A 16,142-nucleotide genomic window follows, 5' to 3' on the forward strand; every position below is an offset into this window, starting at 1 on the left:
GGGCCAAGTGCACGATGAACGCTGTCGAGCTCCAAGACGGAATCCAGGGGCCTCTCTAGAAGATGGTTAAAGAACTCTGTGACCCAGTCCTCAAGTTGGCTGTTGCCCACCTCCTCAGACAAGTTGTTTTCTATATTGTCGATATGGTTGGTCAGCTCTGCAATCTGGTGAGCTTGCACCTCCAGTATATGCGCACGTTCTATCATGGTACTCTGAAACCTATCCTGGGTCTCCTCCATTTCCACCACTCTTTGCCTGACATGCCTAATGTCCTTTTGCAGGACAGCTATGTCCCGTTTATGTGCTGCATCCAGCTTCTGTAGCAGGTCATTCATCTCCCCTTCTGTGGAGATAGCTTTTTAGGTGGGCCCTCCAGTTCCAGTTTTCGTCAGTGGCTGAAGAGGCCCAAGCCTTCGAGGGGCCGGGATGCTGAGCTGGTCTAGATGTCGGGGCGCGTGTCCCCTCTGCAACTTTTCCATCCTGGGGGGGGGGACCCTCCAGGCCCTCCTCTGTTGCAGGCCTCATCTCCTCCTCGGCCTGCATCCTTGCTACGGGGAGTTGTCCGGCCTGTATCTTGGGGTGACCTTTGCGGGAGGAAGTGAGCAGCTAGGTTTATCTCCTCAGCCTGCTCTGCCACCATTTCATGGCTCAGGCCCTCTTCTCCCTCCCCCTTTGTTGTGGGAAGCCGTTGTCCTGCCTGGTGGCCAAGGTGTTACTGGTTGGGGGCCATGGGTGCCTTTATAATAGGCTCCAGGGGCCCTGCAGTGCTCTTTCCATGGGCAGTGAGGACTGCAAGGATGTAGGGAGGGTCCAATGCAAGGACCGCTGCTGTCTTAATATGTGGTGTGCGGCCGCCTTCCCTCTCCCCACTGTCCATGCTGCCTCCTCCACCCCCTGCCTGGGGCTGTACCGCATCAGGGCATGGATCCCCCGGTGTCCCCTCCTGATGCCTCGTCGCTGCTACCTCTTCTGGTGTCTGGTGCATAAGCACTGGCTCACCTGTGTTCAGTGCCGCAGCCTCCTTCTCCCCGTCGGCTTCCTGAGCAGGGTGGGGCGGCGCCATCTTGACTCTTCCACTTGGTGTCGGCACTCCGTCTGGAGAGCGGAGGAAATGTTCCAATCCCGGGGCGGAGGGTCTCAGATGCTGCCTGGGGGCTTCAGGGATTTTCTTCTTTCCCATGGCTGTGGAATCCAGGGTCCACAGCGGAGGAGGATTCGTCTGCTGCAGCGGTGGGTCCGGCAGGAGCTCAGGGGACAAGCGTCCTACTCCATCGGCCGTAAGCCACGCCCCCTCTGATTAATTTAGAGGTATTATGAAGTTTGTGTCTTCGTTAACCCCCCCCCCCCCCACCTCTCTGTGAGTAAAATCCTCTTGTTTTCTAGCCTACCCTCTTCCCCCTCCAACGCTCTCTACTCCACCTACCCCTTACTGACTCAGCTTCCATCTTAACAACTCCTGGGCACTATCTTAAAAAACAGCATCGCGAAAAGTTCGTCCCGAATAACGAGCACCCGAGCATTTTGGTGCTCGCTCATCTCTAGTCACCATTACACACTAAATGGGAAACTACTTGGAAACACTGACATGAGAAAGGACTTGGCGATTTCAGTTAATTGTAAGCTTAACTGGAGCAACCAGTGTCAGGCGGCTGCTGCCAAGACAAATAGGATCATGGGGTGCATCAAAAGAGGTATAGGGGCACATGATGAGAGCATTGTTCTTCCTCTTTACAAGTCTTTGTTTAAACAACACGTGGAATATTGTGTACAGTTTTGGGCATCTGTACTTAAGGACTACATGTCAGGTCTTGAGTGGGTAGAAAGTTGGGCAACTAAAGTAATTAACGGAATGGGAAGACGACAATACCCAGAGAGGTTATCAAAATTGGGATTATTTAGTTTAGAAAAAATACGGCCGAGGTTCGACCTAATAACTATGCATAACTATATCTGGGGACAATACAGAGATCTCTAGCATCATCTATTTACTGTATATTCAGGACTGTGACTGTAACAAGGGGGCGCCCTCTGTGTCTATACGAAAGAAGGTTTCTACACAACATAGGAGGATTCTTTACTTCTTTACACAGTCAGTGAGGGAGACCCGCTGCCTGCTAGTGGCACGCTGAAGAGCCGGTACCTGGAAGACATAGGAGTCGCTGACACCCTGCGCTGCCCCCCAACATGGCGCCAGACCACCACGTGGATCAAGTGCCTCTCTTCACTGGGGACCCGGAAACCCTGCTCGAACCCCGAAACTGCCTGCAGCCGAACACGGTCAGTGAGGGGGATGGGGACCTGCAGCAGGGGACACCCCAGAACTCTTCAGCTCCCTTAGTGACCCCCCCAGGCGTGCCACACTGTCCCAATAACTGCCAAAAAGGCACATGGAATCGAGGCTGATTCATTCCCTGCTAGACGCAGCACACAGGGCTGACGCAACATACAGATGGAGACACCCCTTTCATTTGATCCTCCAAAAACGTGGCCGCCTTTTCACGGTCCGATCTCCCCGAACCTAGACGGGGCATTCAACTTCCTAGGAGTTCCATTGACACCGATCCCGGAGACAGCTACACCAAACATGTGATGTCCAGATCCTCCATGGTCTCGCAGATGCAACCCAGCTTACAGGTCGCCTCATAGTTTTGGGACATTTCCAAAATTAAGTTTTGTCTCTCCACAGGATTCTGATCCTCAGGACGCTGTCCAGTTGTCGATGCCCGCAGATCTCCTCACAGTTTCAGGACATTCACTTGACCTCCCCTAGGTTTATAAAATATCTCCCCTCCTCCCACGGTGGGAAAGAAGAACCATTGATTCTTTTCCCTCCCTTTTGCTTTTTCCTTACCCTTTCCTCTTTTGCTATGATAACTTCTACTCCGTACACTTAAGACATACAAGTTGCGGCGAGACAGACCGATGGCACTACTTGGATCAGATTCCATAGTTTTTGGCTATTTCTCCCTTCTTTTAGTAACATTATGACTGGCAAGTAAAAAATTTTCTGCATCTCAGAAAGAAATAAAAATAAAAATAGAGTACTATCTAACAAGGTAGAGGAAGGAGGGGGGAGGGAAAACTAGGGGAGTGGGGTATAAGGAAAGAGGGATATAGGGAATTAGGACGACCTCGCTCGGTATTGCCGATGCCCCTTTAAGGGGATGCCGATGCCCCTTTTACCAGACTCCAACCAAGGCTTGAAGGAATCTAAGGCTCTCATTGAAATCCAGGGGCTCCATAGATCACAGGTGCCGATCCGCTCCCGCTCATTCTCAGACTCTTCCTCGTTGTATCTCATGAGCAAATCAAACTTCTTTGTCCATATGATTCTTGATGGAGGAGAGGTAGATCTCCACAGGCCAGGGACAGACATACTCACTGCCAGCATGACTAACCGCAATAAATCTGCCCTAATCTTGGCAATAGACCCGGGGAGCATCAGGAGAAGGGCCATCTCAGCTGTTATGGACACCGTCGACCTGGTCATGGCATTATATAATATCTCCACATTGCTCCATAAATTTGTGATGGGGGCGGGGGGCAATCCCACCAGATGTGTGACATTGATCCAGGACCGTTTTGACACCTCCAGCATACCGAAGGGATCTGGTCATCTATTTGATGCAGCCTCGATGGGGTCCAGTACCAGCGGGATAGGATTTTAAAGTCCTGCTCCTGTAGCCTACCAAGTTTAGAGCTTTTATGGCACAGAAGGAAGGTCCTTTGGCATTCCAATCTGGAGCAACTCCCTCCCAGCTCCACCTCCCATTGGCCCGTATAGCTAGGAAGTATGTCCCCCGTCTCACCGTTCAGCAGCAATTTGTATATAACTGAAATCCCATGTTCAGTGGGCGCCGGCGACATACACAGAGATTCAAATGGTGTCAGCTGTCTACTTCTACAACCCCCGGGTGCCAGGGACTCCACGAAGCCCCTCACCTGCAGGTACCTCATCCAAGCTCCTGGAGGGGGGCCCGAATCTGCATAAATCTCTCTCAGGGACTTTATCTCAGATTGGGTTACCACATTTCTGACTCTGGGGATTGGAGAGTCAGGGAGGGGCAATACAGAGGCATTATGTCTAGCTGCCGGGAACTGTGGGTTGGCTACCAATGGGGTGGGGTGGCCCGGTATAGATACCAGACCCAAGTCTCGGGTGGGGGGGCCTGGTATAGATACCAGACCAAGTCTCGGGGCGCATACCCCCCAGATCTTGAGGACCACCAACAGGAAAGGTGGGAGAGCTTGAAGGGCCCCTAGGAACTATGTTGGAATCCATGGGGCCCCCTGCACTATCCTAAAATCTGACTCATGCTCCATTTCTACCCACAATTTAGTAGTCCTACCCTGCATTAGAGTGAGGATGAAGTTTGCAAGGCAGGACTTATAGTAAAGCGAGAAATCTGTGAGACCTAGTCCCCCCTCTTCTTTAGCCCGCGTGAGCAGTCTAAAGCTAAGTCGAGATCTGTGCCCCATCCAGACAAACTTGATGAGTAGGGAGTGGATTCTGAGGAGATATTGCCGGTCCAGGGATACCGGGAGGGTCTGACATAAATACAAGAATTTTGGGAGGGAGTCCATCTTTAAAGCATTGACCGTCCCCATCCATGGCACATATAGTGGGCTTCATCTGCTCAGATACAACCTGAGATTGTTCAGGTAGGACAAAAAGTTTAGCTCAAAGATCCGTACGGAATCTGCCGGGAGTTGTACCCTCAGATACTTGATGGACGAAGATCTCCACTTAAAAGAGAAGGAATCCGAGACTTCCCTGACCTCATTCTGGGGGAGAGTCACGTTTAGTATCTCCAATTTCTGGAGGTTGACTTTAAAGTTGCTCACCCGCCCGTATCTCTCAAACTCCTTCATCACTACCGGCAGTCCCACTCTAGGGTTCTACAGGAACAGGAGTAGGTCGTCTGCAAACAATGCCATCTTGTGTTCAGAGGTGCCCACCATCAGGCCAATGACTGCCCCATTTTCCCTGATGGCATTGGCCAAGGATTCCATGGATAGGACATATAGCAGGGGTGAAAGGGGCATCCCTGATGGGTTCCGTTGTTAAGATGGTGTCCGAGAGGGCGCCATTCGCCCGGATTCTGGCAGACGGCCATTGTACAAGGCCATGATCCATTCTCTCATCCTTCGCCCCAGGCCCACCCGACGGAGGGTCCCCCCTCCAGAAACCTCCACCTGATCCTGTCGAACGCCTTTTCCACGTCCACCGCAAGCAGGCAAAGCGGTTTGTTCCCCGCTCTAGCCCGGGCAATTAAAGAGATAGATTTAATGGTATTGTCCCTGGCTTCCCTGAGAGGGACAAATCCCACCTGCCATCTATGGATCAAGCCTGGAATATGTTTACTGAGCCTGTTTGCTATTAGTTTTGCCAGCATCTTTGTATCTATGCTTATCAGAGAGATAGGCCTGGTTTCGAGATTACCCCAATGTGAGCCTGGAGAGCCTGAGGCGGAAGGGGACTCCCCCAGGAAACCTCATTAAAGACTTGCACTAGGAAAGGAGACAATTCTTCCCTAAAGAGCTTGAAGAATCTTACCGAGAACCCATCAGGTTCTGGGATCTTGCCTATTTTAAGGCCCTTAAAGGGGTTGTCCCGCCCCGAAACGGGTTTTTTTTTTTTCAACCCCCCCCCCCCCCCCTGTTCGGCGCGAGACAACCCCGATGCAGGGGTTAAAAAAGAACACCGCACAGCGCTTACCTGAATCCCCGCGCTCCGGTGGCTTCTTACTTACCTGCTGAAGATGGCCGCCGGGATCTTCTCCCTCGGTGGACCGCAGGGCTTCTGTGCGGTCCATTGCCGATTCCAGCCTCCTGATTGGCTGGAATCGGCACGTGACGGGGCGGAGCTACACGGAGCTGGCATCCTGCACGAGCGGCCCCATTGAGAAAAGAAGAAGACCCGGACTGCGCAAGCGCGTCTAATTTGGCCATTAGACGCCGAAAATTAGACGGGCTCCATGGAAACGAGGACGCTAGCAACGGAGCAGGTAAGAGAAAAACTTCTTATAACTTTTGTATGGCTCATAATTAATGCACAATGTACATTACAAAGTGCATTAATATGGCCTCGTAAGCTTCTCTGCTTATCTTGTCCCTGAAAGCTAGTGTCCTCTGGTCTAAGATAGTCAGTATTCTTTGCCGCAACAACGATATTTCTGCCCGTTGGACATCGCTCGGGGCTCTCTTGTTTGCTGCCACGCCATCCTGCAATGCTGACAGCAGACCCCCCAGTTCCCTGGAACGTTCTTTTTTTTAATCTAGCCCCTTGGGATATCAATGCATCACAGAAGGGGAAATAAAAAATTAAAAACAATCACAGAAAATGGCCATTACTTACTGACTGAGGAGTGCATATAGATGCATCCTCCTCTCACCATGCAGGTAGCTGACTACCTTGGGATATCAAGGTTCCCCTTAGGATGCACTTCAAGGCTTCTCATTTAAGTGGGGCCCGTGTAGAGTCATTTTGATGGTCGTTTATAAAATTCGCTAAAGTTATTTTAATTTCCTGAACATAATGAGGGTCTTTTAATATATTATCATTTAATCTCCACACTCGCATTCGAGGGTCTCCTTGAAAACCGTCAAATTCGGAGTACACCGGAGCTTGATCAGACCAAATAAACGCCCAAACACGCAAGCAGGTTGGAAATCTAGAAAGGCATGGGAAACCCAGATATAGTCCAATATGTCATAACTGTTATGGGCTACGGAGTGGAAGGTTTAGTCCCTGACGCCCACGTGCAGCAAGCGCCACAGGTCCACTAGGTGGATGTTTCCCAACTCCTTCAACAGGTAGCATGTTGCTGCCCATGAGACCGAGGACCTACCGGATGACGAGTCCTGTTCTGGGTCTACTGCCAAGTTAAAGTCACCTAAGATAAGGGCGGTGCCATCTGCGAACTTCGTCAGTTCCCTCAAGGCGGCTATTCCAAAGGTGGTCTGGCCCTGGTTTGGGAAATAAAAGTTAGTAAGCATAATCAACGTGCCCAACAATTCGGCCTTGATAAATAAGTATCTGCCCTCAGGATCTCACATCATGCCAAGGGGTTGGACCTTCAAGGAGCTGTGAAACGCAATGGACACCCCACCCACCTTCCAGGATGGGTTCGGGCTATGAAACCAAGTGGGGAATGATTTTGTGGCACAAGAAGGGATCTGACCAGCTTTGAATTGTGTCTCTTGAAATAGGAGCACCCTCCTACCCTGTTAGGTCCTGTTCCTCAGCCAATGTCTTGTGCCCTTGGTGATTTGTTTTTTGCCCCTTGTCCCGAGCCTCCAACCATCTGCCATTTCAATCTAGGCGGGGGGACCAATTTTGGGCCAGTCCTGGATCGCGACATCGGGCAGCTCCAGAGTCCCTAGGAACTTGGGTAGGTGGCCGAGGTGTCTGAAAATGGCCGTTTTCCCTCCTTTTCTGGCTTGTAACTGTAGTCGGAATCCCCATCTGTACGGGATGTCTCTTTCTCTCAGGGCATTGAATAAAGGTTTAAGGGCCCTGCGAAGTTGGAGTGTGTGTTTGGACAAGTCTGGATAGACGGACACCGAGGGCCCTTTAAACAACAAGTCCTCAGCTGCCCATGTCCGTTGTAGTATTTGTTCCTTTTCTTTGTAAAAGTGGACTCGGCATAGGACATCTCTAGGTTTAGCAGAGTTAGTAGATTTCGGGCCAAGTGCACGATGAACGCTGTCGAGCTCCAAGACGGAATCCAGGGGCCTCTCTAGAAGATGGTTAAAGAACTCTGTGACCCAGTCCTCAAGTTGGCTGTTGCCCACCTCCTCAGACAAGTTGTTTTCTATATTGTCGATATGGTTGGTCAGCTCTGCAATCTGGTGAGCTTGCACCTCCAGTATATGCGCACGTTCTATCATGGTACTCTGAAACCTATCCTGGGTCTCCTCCATTTCCACCACTCTTTGCCTGACATGCCTAATGTCCTTTTGCAGGACAGCTATGTCCCGTTTATGTGCTGCATCCAGCTTCTGTAGCAGGTCATTCATCTCCCCTTCTGTGGAGATAGCTTTTTAGGTGGGCCCTCCAGTTCCAGTTTTCGTCAGTGGCTGAAGAGGCCCAAGCCTTCGAGGGGCCGGGATGCTGAGCTGGTCTAGATGTCGGGGCGCGTGTCCCCTCTGCAACTTTTCCATCCTGGGGGGGGGGACCCTCCAGGCCCTCCTCTGTTGCAGGCCTCATCTCCTCCTCGGCCTGCATCCTTGCTACGGGGAGTTGTCCGGCCTGTATCTTGGGGTGACCTTTGCGGGAGGAAGTGAGCAGCTAGGTTTATCTCCTCAGCCTGCTCTGCCACCATTTCATGGCTCAGGCCCTCTTCTCCCTCCCCCTTTGTTGTGGGAAGCCGTTGTCCTGCCTGGTGGCCAAGGTGTTACTGGTTGGGGGCCATGGGTGCCTTTATAATAGGCTCCAGGGGCCCTGCAGTGCTCTTTCCATGGGCAGTGAGGACTGCAAGGATGTAGGGAGGGTCCAATGCAAGGACCGCTGCTGTCTTAATATGTGGTGTGCGGCCGCCTTCCCTCTCCCCACTGTCCATGCTGCCTCCTCCACCCCCTGCCTGGGGCTGTACCGCATCAGGGCATGGATCCCCCGGTGTCCCCTCCTGATGCCTCGTCGCTGCTACCTCTTCTGGTGTCTGGTGCATAAGCACTGGCTCACCTGTGTTCAGTGCCGCAGCCTCCTTCTCCCCGTCGGCTTCCTGAGCAGGGTGGGGCGGCGCCATCTTGACTCTTCCACTTGGTGTCGGCACTCCGTCTGGAGAGCGGAGGAAATGTTCCAATCCCGGGGCGGAGGGTCTCAGATGCTGCCTGGGGGCTTCAGGGATTTTCTTCTTTCCCATGGCTGTGGAATCCAGGGTCCACAGCGGAGGAGGATTCGTCTGCTGCAGCGGTGGGTCCGGCAGGAGCTCAGGGGACAAGCGTCCTACTCCATCGGCCGTAAGCCACGCCCCCTCTGATTAATTTAGAGGTATTATGAAGTTTGTGTCTTCGTTAACCCCCCCCCCCCCCACCTCTCTGTGAGTAAAATCCTCTTGTTTTCTAGCCTACCCTCTTCCCCCTCCAACGCTCTCTACTCCACCTACCCCTTACTGACTCAGCTTCCATCTTAACAACTCCTGGGCACTATCTTAAAAAACATTGATAATTCCCTCAAACCTCTCTGTTGTCTCTCTTAATGCACAGGGCCTAAATGTCCCCGAGAAAAGGTTCTCCATTCTCCGTCTCCTCTGGAAGAAGAGGGCGCAGGTGGCCTTATACAGGAGACCCACTTCTACGCAAGAGCGGTTCCCGGATTCTCGGATGCCAGGTTTCCCAATGCCTACCACTGCCCAAATCCAGAATCCAAGTCTAAAGGGGTATTGATCCTGATTTCCAGCTCAATTCCGTGGGAGCACTTGGCAACGAGATGCGACTCTGAGGGAATGTGCCTCTTCGTCAAAGATAAGCTCGCCAGCACACCAGTTACACTTGCCACAATGTACCTCCCCAACTCCAACCAGGTGACTTTCCTGGAAAGGACCCTGGAGGACTTGGAGGAATTTAAGGAGGGCACCCTAGTGCTAGGAGGGGATTTTGACATTCCACTTGATCCTCCCACAGACACATCCAGGGAAAGTAGCTAGACGTCTGGAGGGTACCCCCCCCCCCCCCCGACTAGGGATTACACATATTTCTCCCCTATCATAACTTATACTCCAGGATATATTGTTTTCTACTACACCATTTGACTCTCCCTCTAGTTTCATCAGCAAAAATAGACAGCATCACACTGATCACGCTCTCAGCACCCTTTCTCTGTCACTCCCTACAATCCATGATAGGGTTTGGCATGGGTGTCTTAATGAGTCCCTCATCCATGGCCCAGAGACATAAGGGGAGATCCAAAGGGCTCTAGATGAATACTGTGAGAACAATTGTTCCCCAGATATCGACCCGTTGGCAGTTTGGGAGGCCCACAAATGTGTAATCCGGGGTTTTTGCATAGGGTTGGGGTGTACATACCCTTAAGGAATAGAGAGTCAAAGCAAGATCAGATTTTATTGATGAACTCTTAAAGCCTGTCAATAACACTGATGCTAACCCACCGGATCACCAGTGTCTCTATAGCAGTTCCAAGAAGGTGCTTTCACCAGTGAAGCTTTAAAACCACCCTCTGGGTTTTATCCTCCTTGCTGTGGCTCTTCTATCAAGCAGTGCCGTTCCCCTTCTTGCTCTCATCTTGACTTCTTCAGAGCTCAGACATTACTTCTTCAGGCTGGATAAAAAATGAAGCACTGAGTGAAAAAGCACAGCATTTAAATAACAACGAAGAAGCTGGCTACCACGGGTGGAGGACCATTTCTCTGGACCAGATCACAGTTTGATGGATCCAAAAGTCTTAATATTGAATGGTCATCTTACGAATGACAGATACAGAAACATTTTGGAATTCAAACTGATAAGAACTTTCCAGACATTTACACAAAAAGTTCAATTTAACACTTGTGTTTATGATTCGTTATATGGACACACATCCACTGGCCTGATCTATAACTTCCTAAGACATCACCGCTTCTCCTCTTATCTTACATTCATTTATGATCCAGGAGCCTCTGAGTTCTGAAAGCAAGCAAAAATTAATTTTCAAGCCCGCCAATAAAGGTAGTAGCTGTCTTTTTCATACAACAGCATTTACCATCACATTGATCACAGCCAGAGCTCTATGCCATTTATGCAGTGCAAATTGAAAATCAAGGTTTTGTTCCCATTTTAACATGTGTTTGGTTTTCAACTCGAAGAATAGATGAAAAGAGATACCCGTTTTTACAGGTTTACAAGGTTATACAGAAACCATTTTTTTCTGAGCTACAACAGTAAAAAGAAGTGTCCCATAGCACAGAGTGACCTTCACAGTGAAAAAGGTAAATAGGAAAGCAATCAACTCATAAAGTTGCACCCACGACGCAACACATCTGGTAGCCTGTAGACAGCTGCAGCCTCTCCAGGAGACAAAGACACATCGTCCCCAAAGAATATCAAGAATGCTATTGGCAGGAAGACACCCATCAGAGGAAAACTGCAGGCAAAGGACTTTTTTGGGTGGCGTGTTTCAGCACCAGATCGGCACTCTCATTAGACCACTGAATGACATACAAATGACAGGACACTTGAAGGGGTTTTGTCTTTAGTTAAAAAAAATCAATACATCCCTATTCCTCCCCAGGCAGTCTTCTTACTGCATCTACTCCTCTCTGATCTTCTCCAGTCCCCAGAGGGTCACCTCACCGCAAGTTGTCCGGATCCTCTTCTTCTAGTTATGGAACGTCCATTCTCAGCATTGTTCTTCCTGCAGGTCAGTGTAGGTTACATCACTAGTGATGTAACGTTCACTGACTATCAAGGAATGCCAAGCTATTTCCGAGACTGCAATTGGATTTATGTATTTTGGCAGAGTGAATAGAAACACTATGAAGAAAAAAACTGGAAGCAACATTAGATCTATGCTTATTCATATGGATACGTAAGGCTTAAATGGTTCTTCCCACATATTGTAGGTTTCAGGCGCATTGGTTCAGATAAACCACATAGTTTGATCTACAATTTAGGATTGGACAGTGAATGTTTCATGGATGACCAAAGAGTTGAAGGTTTTAACAACATGCCCAATACTGAGACAGCATAAACACCGAGTCTTACCACAACTAAAAGGACCCAAGAATACACAGAACCACATTAGAAAATGGATTATTGACCCTCTGTAAATGACTAGGAGCTAAAAGGTTACAAAGTGTTGTAGATCTTCTACATGTAGTTTTCGAAAGTGACGGAATCCGATCTTTTAGAAAGGAATCATTCAATAAAGTATACCAATATTTAGTTAGAATATATCCCTAATATTCTTCTGACTAGAATAAAAGTAATAATTGTCACAGAGGGGAGAGGGGGAGATACCTATTAATCCCGCCTTTGTGTCCGATCACTTACGGATTGACTACTTGGAATGCAGGCGCCGTTACCAACTGCCACAGCAGAGCCTCGATCGATCACTCAAAGTGGGATTGCAAGCTTAGAGTCATTAGAATACAGGCTGATTGGTACCCAGGTTTCCGGGCTTCTGCATCCATGTTAAGCGAAAGCTCAAATTATCACCTGATCATATATACTTATATATACACATATACAAAGGATATACAAAAAAGGTTGTTACATGGAAGTATAAGGGTATACAGGTATACACAGCTAGACAGCATTTTAAAATTACATCAGGAGAAAGGTAAAAGATAGATACCAGATTTGGGATACACGGCCCAAGGTTCAGATTGGCAGAGTTCCTAGAAACAAAACGGGACAGTCCAAATGCAGCAGAATACCTCCGTGGTTTGGCACCCAGACTCGGTGAGCCCTCAATTTTAAAGGGTTCCCTAGAACACACTTTCTCCCTGCCCCCTCTGAAGTCATTTGGACAAAGGTGGGTGGGATTCATACGAGCTCTGAAAAATGATAATTCCCCATTTCAGTCATATGTCAGCACGAGGTCCTCCTATTGGGAATATATGCACGTCATATTTCTGGCCATGATTTTATATATTCGTTGATATCAAGTGTGACACGTAAATTATAACCGGTTCAGGGATATGCAGTTTGAGGGGGTTCCAGGGCCCATACTGAAACATCTGTGGGTGTGTTTTATTCAGCTGGCCGGCCCAATTCTGAAAATATAATTCATATCTGGCTGGGACCTTTATACGTCCAGGCATCTTTATTAATACATTTACCCTTTATTTCCCCTACTGCCGATGCCTAAATGGCTGGGAGAACTCAGCTTTTAAAGACTCCATTAACAGGTAAACTATGAAACAATGCAGTGTCTGCATGCTAATTCTAATTAAGCAGTCATTTGGCAATTGACAATTTCCACAGCCTGGGCTTTATTGTTATGGTTAATGGTTCCGTTTTAAATGTATTCTTTGTAATTAAGTGTTTTTCATGCATGAACTGTGGGGTGGGCTGCCTAATTTCATCAGACGCTCCTGACATTCCCACGCTTCTGTTTTTAAATGTCCTGTTATTTGTATGTCATTCAGTCTGATGAAAGTATTCCCCAATAAATAGGTTTCTTGGACACATCCCCATCATGCTTAAGTTGAAGTCTATGGTCAGGTGATCCCCACCAATCAGCTGGTTGCCAGGCAGGAAGCAGATAACTCCTTATATTCTGCAATGCCCAGGCAGCTCCCATTGACTATCCAGGATTGGTCCTTATGGATTACACTACCGGTTTTCCTTTTTTATTATGGATTCTTTAGGCAGGGTTCACACAGGGCTGGATGCCGACGGAGGAGGTCGGCATCCAGCACATGCGCACCAGCACAAAACATATGTGCAGAGTGTCGGGCAGGGAGAAGCCCAAAGGTGGGGGCTGGAAACTTTCAGCACAGCACTGCAGTGAGGAGTTTCCAGCCCCCACCTTTGGGCTTCTCCCTGCCCGACGCTCTGCACATATGTTTTGTGCTGGTGCGTATGTGCTGGATGCCGACCTCCTCCGTGACTATTTGGGACATTAAGCTCCTACTCTTGGGAGACTCTGTAAGTGCCGCGTGGATCATATGGGATGACGTAGACACTGTGTTACTTGAATATGGAGACCACAATCCGAAGCATGCCGACTGGATCTCTGCACACCTGTCGGTAACTATACCTGCTGTTTTATTGGATACCTGTGGTGATGGGGGTTTGTCTATATGTTTTTATAGCTGTGTCTGTCCTTTGAGCATTCAGCTTGAAAAAAACCCACGCTGGGGTTGAAACGTTGCTGAGGCATTCTGTTTGACCATGGATTGAATAAAGGTCGTATCTTTTTTATTCCACTGCTGTAAGAAGTGCTGCCTTCTACCATTGATACTGTGACTGTTATTTGGGGCAACGGGATCCAGTCCCTTGTTAGGCGTGCACAGGCAAGTTTGTGCAACTGCTTGAGGAGTGTGGGTGCTGCTGGCAACCTAATATTACTGCTTTGTTCTAACCAGAATGTCACTAATTGTTTCTGTGGCACCATAATTATTTATTTTCATAAAACGTATGGCATATTGCAGTTGTAGGACCTATGACTAGGAATCATATCAACACGCCACACGTAAGCTTGTTCTGATGTCTACCATTCTGATCGCTTTTGAAAATGCAGGCTCCTTTTCCTTTATTCCTTATATCCACAATACTTTTTCATATGGATCCCATTCACAGTTGACCTCAGGTAACTATAATTTGGATTGTTAGATTCAGGCTAATTCAACACAAAAATAAACTCTTTTACTGAATGTTACTAACAAGGTCTGTGAATAAACTGGTTTATTAAAATGCTTTCTTCACATCTCCCAGATTCCAAACAAGAATATAATTTTTGAACAAGAATTCTCTGATGATTTGTTAAAATGTTTTTCCTGGTAAAACATCAAATTGACATCTGTATTGAGTGGCATCTTTGATGTTTAACAAGATCTAATTTCAATATAAAACATTTCCCACATTCTGAACAAGAAAATAGTTTCTCTTCTGTATGAATTCTTTTATGTTTAACAAGAGTTGATTTTTCTGTAAAACATTTCCCACATTCTGAACATGAGAACGGCCTCTCTCCTGAGTGACGTCTCTGATGATCCCTACATTTGCCATTAGTGGTGAAGCATTTCCCACATTCTGAACATGAAAATGGCTTCTCTCCTGTGTGAATTCTCTGATGTTTAACAAGATCCGATTTATCTGTAAAATCTTTCCCACATTCTAAACAGGAGTATGGCTTATATCCTGTGTGAATTCTCACATGCCTAACAAGATCAGATTTATCTGTAAAACATTTCCCACATTCTGGACATGGAAACGGCTTCTCTCCTGTGTGACTTCTCATATGTCGAGCAAGATCTGATCTATCGGAAAAACATTTCCCACATTCTGCACATGAGTGTGGCTTCTCCCCTGTGTGAATTTTGTAATGTCTAACAAGACGGGATTTATTTGCAAAACATTTCCCACATTCTGAACATGAAAATGGCTTCTCTCCTGTGTGAGTTCTCTTATGTAAAATGCAATCCGATTTATCTGTAAAACCCTTCCCACATTCTGAACATGAATATGGTTTCTCTCCTGTGTGAATTCTGATATGTCTAACAAGATCTGATTTACCTGTAAAACATTTCTCACATTCTGAACAGGAGTATGGCTTCTCTCCTGTATGAGTTCGTTCATGCCTAAGAAGACTTGCTTTATATGCAAAACATTTCTCACATTGTGAACATGAATACAGCTTTTCTTCTGTGTGAATTATTCCGTGTTTAAAAAGACCTGAGTTGTTTTCAACCTGTTTTCCACATTCTCCAAACATTTTTTGCCCTGCACTTGTAGTAAAATTCTGTGATTGGTCAAGTGAAAGTTCCTCATGATTAGTGGAATCATATAATAGATCTGTACTCTCAAATTTTGGATATACAATAATGTTAATGAGATTTTCTCCTGAAGAGTGCGGCACAATGTCTTCATTTTCTACTTTACAACTTAGCAGGGACATGAAGTTTCCATCAGAATTCTTACTGGGATCATATGACTGATCTGTATTGTCAAGTTCTGAATGTACATTAAGGGTAATAAGGTTTTCTCTTGAAGCGTGCTGCACGATATCTTCATCTTCTACTTTACAGTTTAGCGATGACATGAGGTTTCCATTAGAGATCTCACTGGGATTTTCTGCTAGGATTAAAATTTGAGTTTGTAATTTTTATAATACAAAAGTAGACATTTATAACATTCATATCAGGCTAGAAACACGGGCAGTTTTTGATCTGCTATCTTTTAAGCTAAAGCCAGAAGTGGATCCAGCCAGATGGAGACTTTTAAGCTTTTCCGGTATATTTCCATTACTTTGAAATCTACTTCTGGCTTTTGTTCAAAACAAAAACTGCATGTGTGATTCCAGCCTGATTAAACTTCATCCAATAATTTAAAATGTCTCATTGACCAAGACCCCGATGCCGGTCCACATTCTGTGAGATGTTCAATAACGTAAACCTAATTCAAAAATCTGAAAATCACAATCTTGTCTGGGAATCCAACCCATTCTCTGACGACATGTTTAGCCATTTAACAAT

General features: G+C 47.4%; 2 protein-coding genes across 2 annotated transcripts in view; both read right to left on the reverse strand.

Annotated features, from left to right (window-relative positions):
• The window catches only part of LOC136612439 (zinc finger protein 721-like), a 564,334-nt gene that overhangs the window by 160,705 nt on the left and 387,487 nt on the right, over positions 1-16,142 (reverse strand). The window lies entirely within an intron of this gene.
• LOC136615698 (zinc finger protein 420-like) overlaps positions 14,338-16,142 on the reverse strand; it is a 39,140-nt gene continuing 37,335 nt past the window's right edge. The window contains exon 11 of the mRNA XM_066594177.1: positions 14,338-15,744. Within this exon, the coding sequence (XP_066450274.1) occupies positions 14,456-15,744 (1,289 nt within the window). The 3' untranslated portion in view covers positions 14,338-14,455. The remainder of the gene's footprint in view (positions 15,745-16,142) is intronic.

This window comes from Eleutherodactylus coqui, chromosome 1 (genome assembly GCF_035609145.1).
Source record: "Eleutherodactylus coqui strain aEleCoq1 chromosome 1, aEleCoq1.hap1, whole genome shotgun sequence".
In the NCBI taxonomy this organism is placed as follows: domain Eukaryota; kingdom Metazoa; phylum Chordata; class Amphibia; order Anura; family Eleutherodactylidae; genus Eleutherodactylus; species Eleutherodactylus coqui.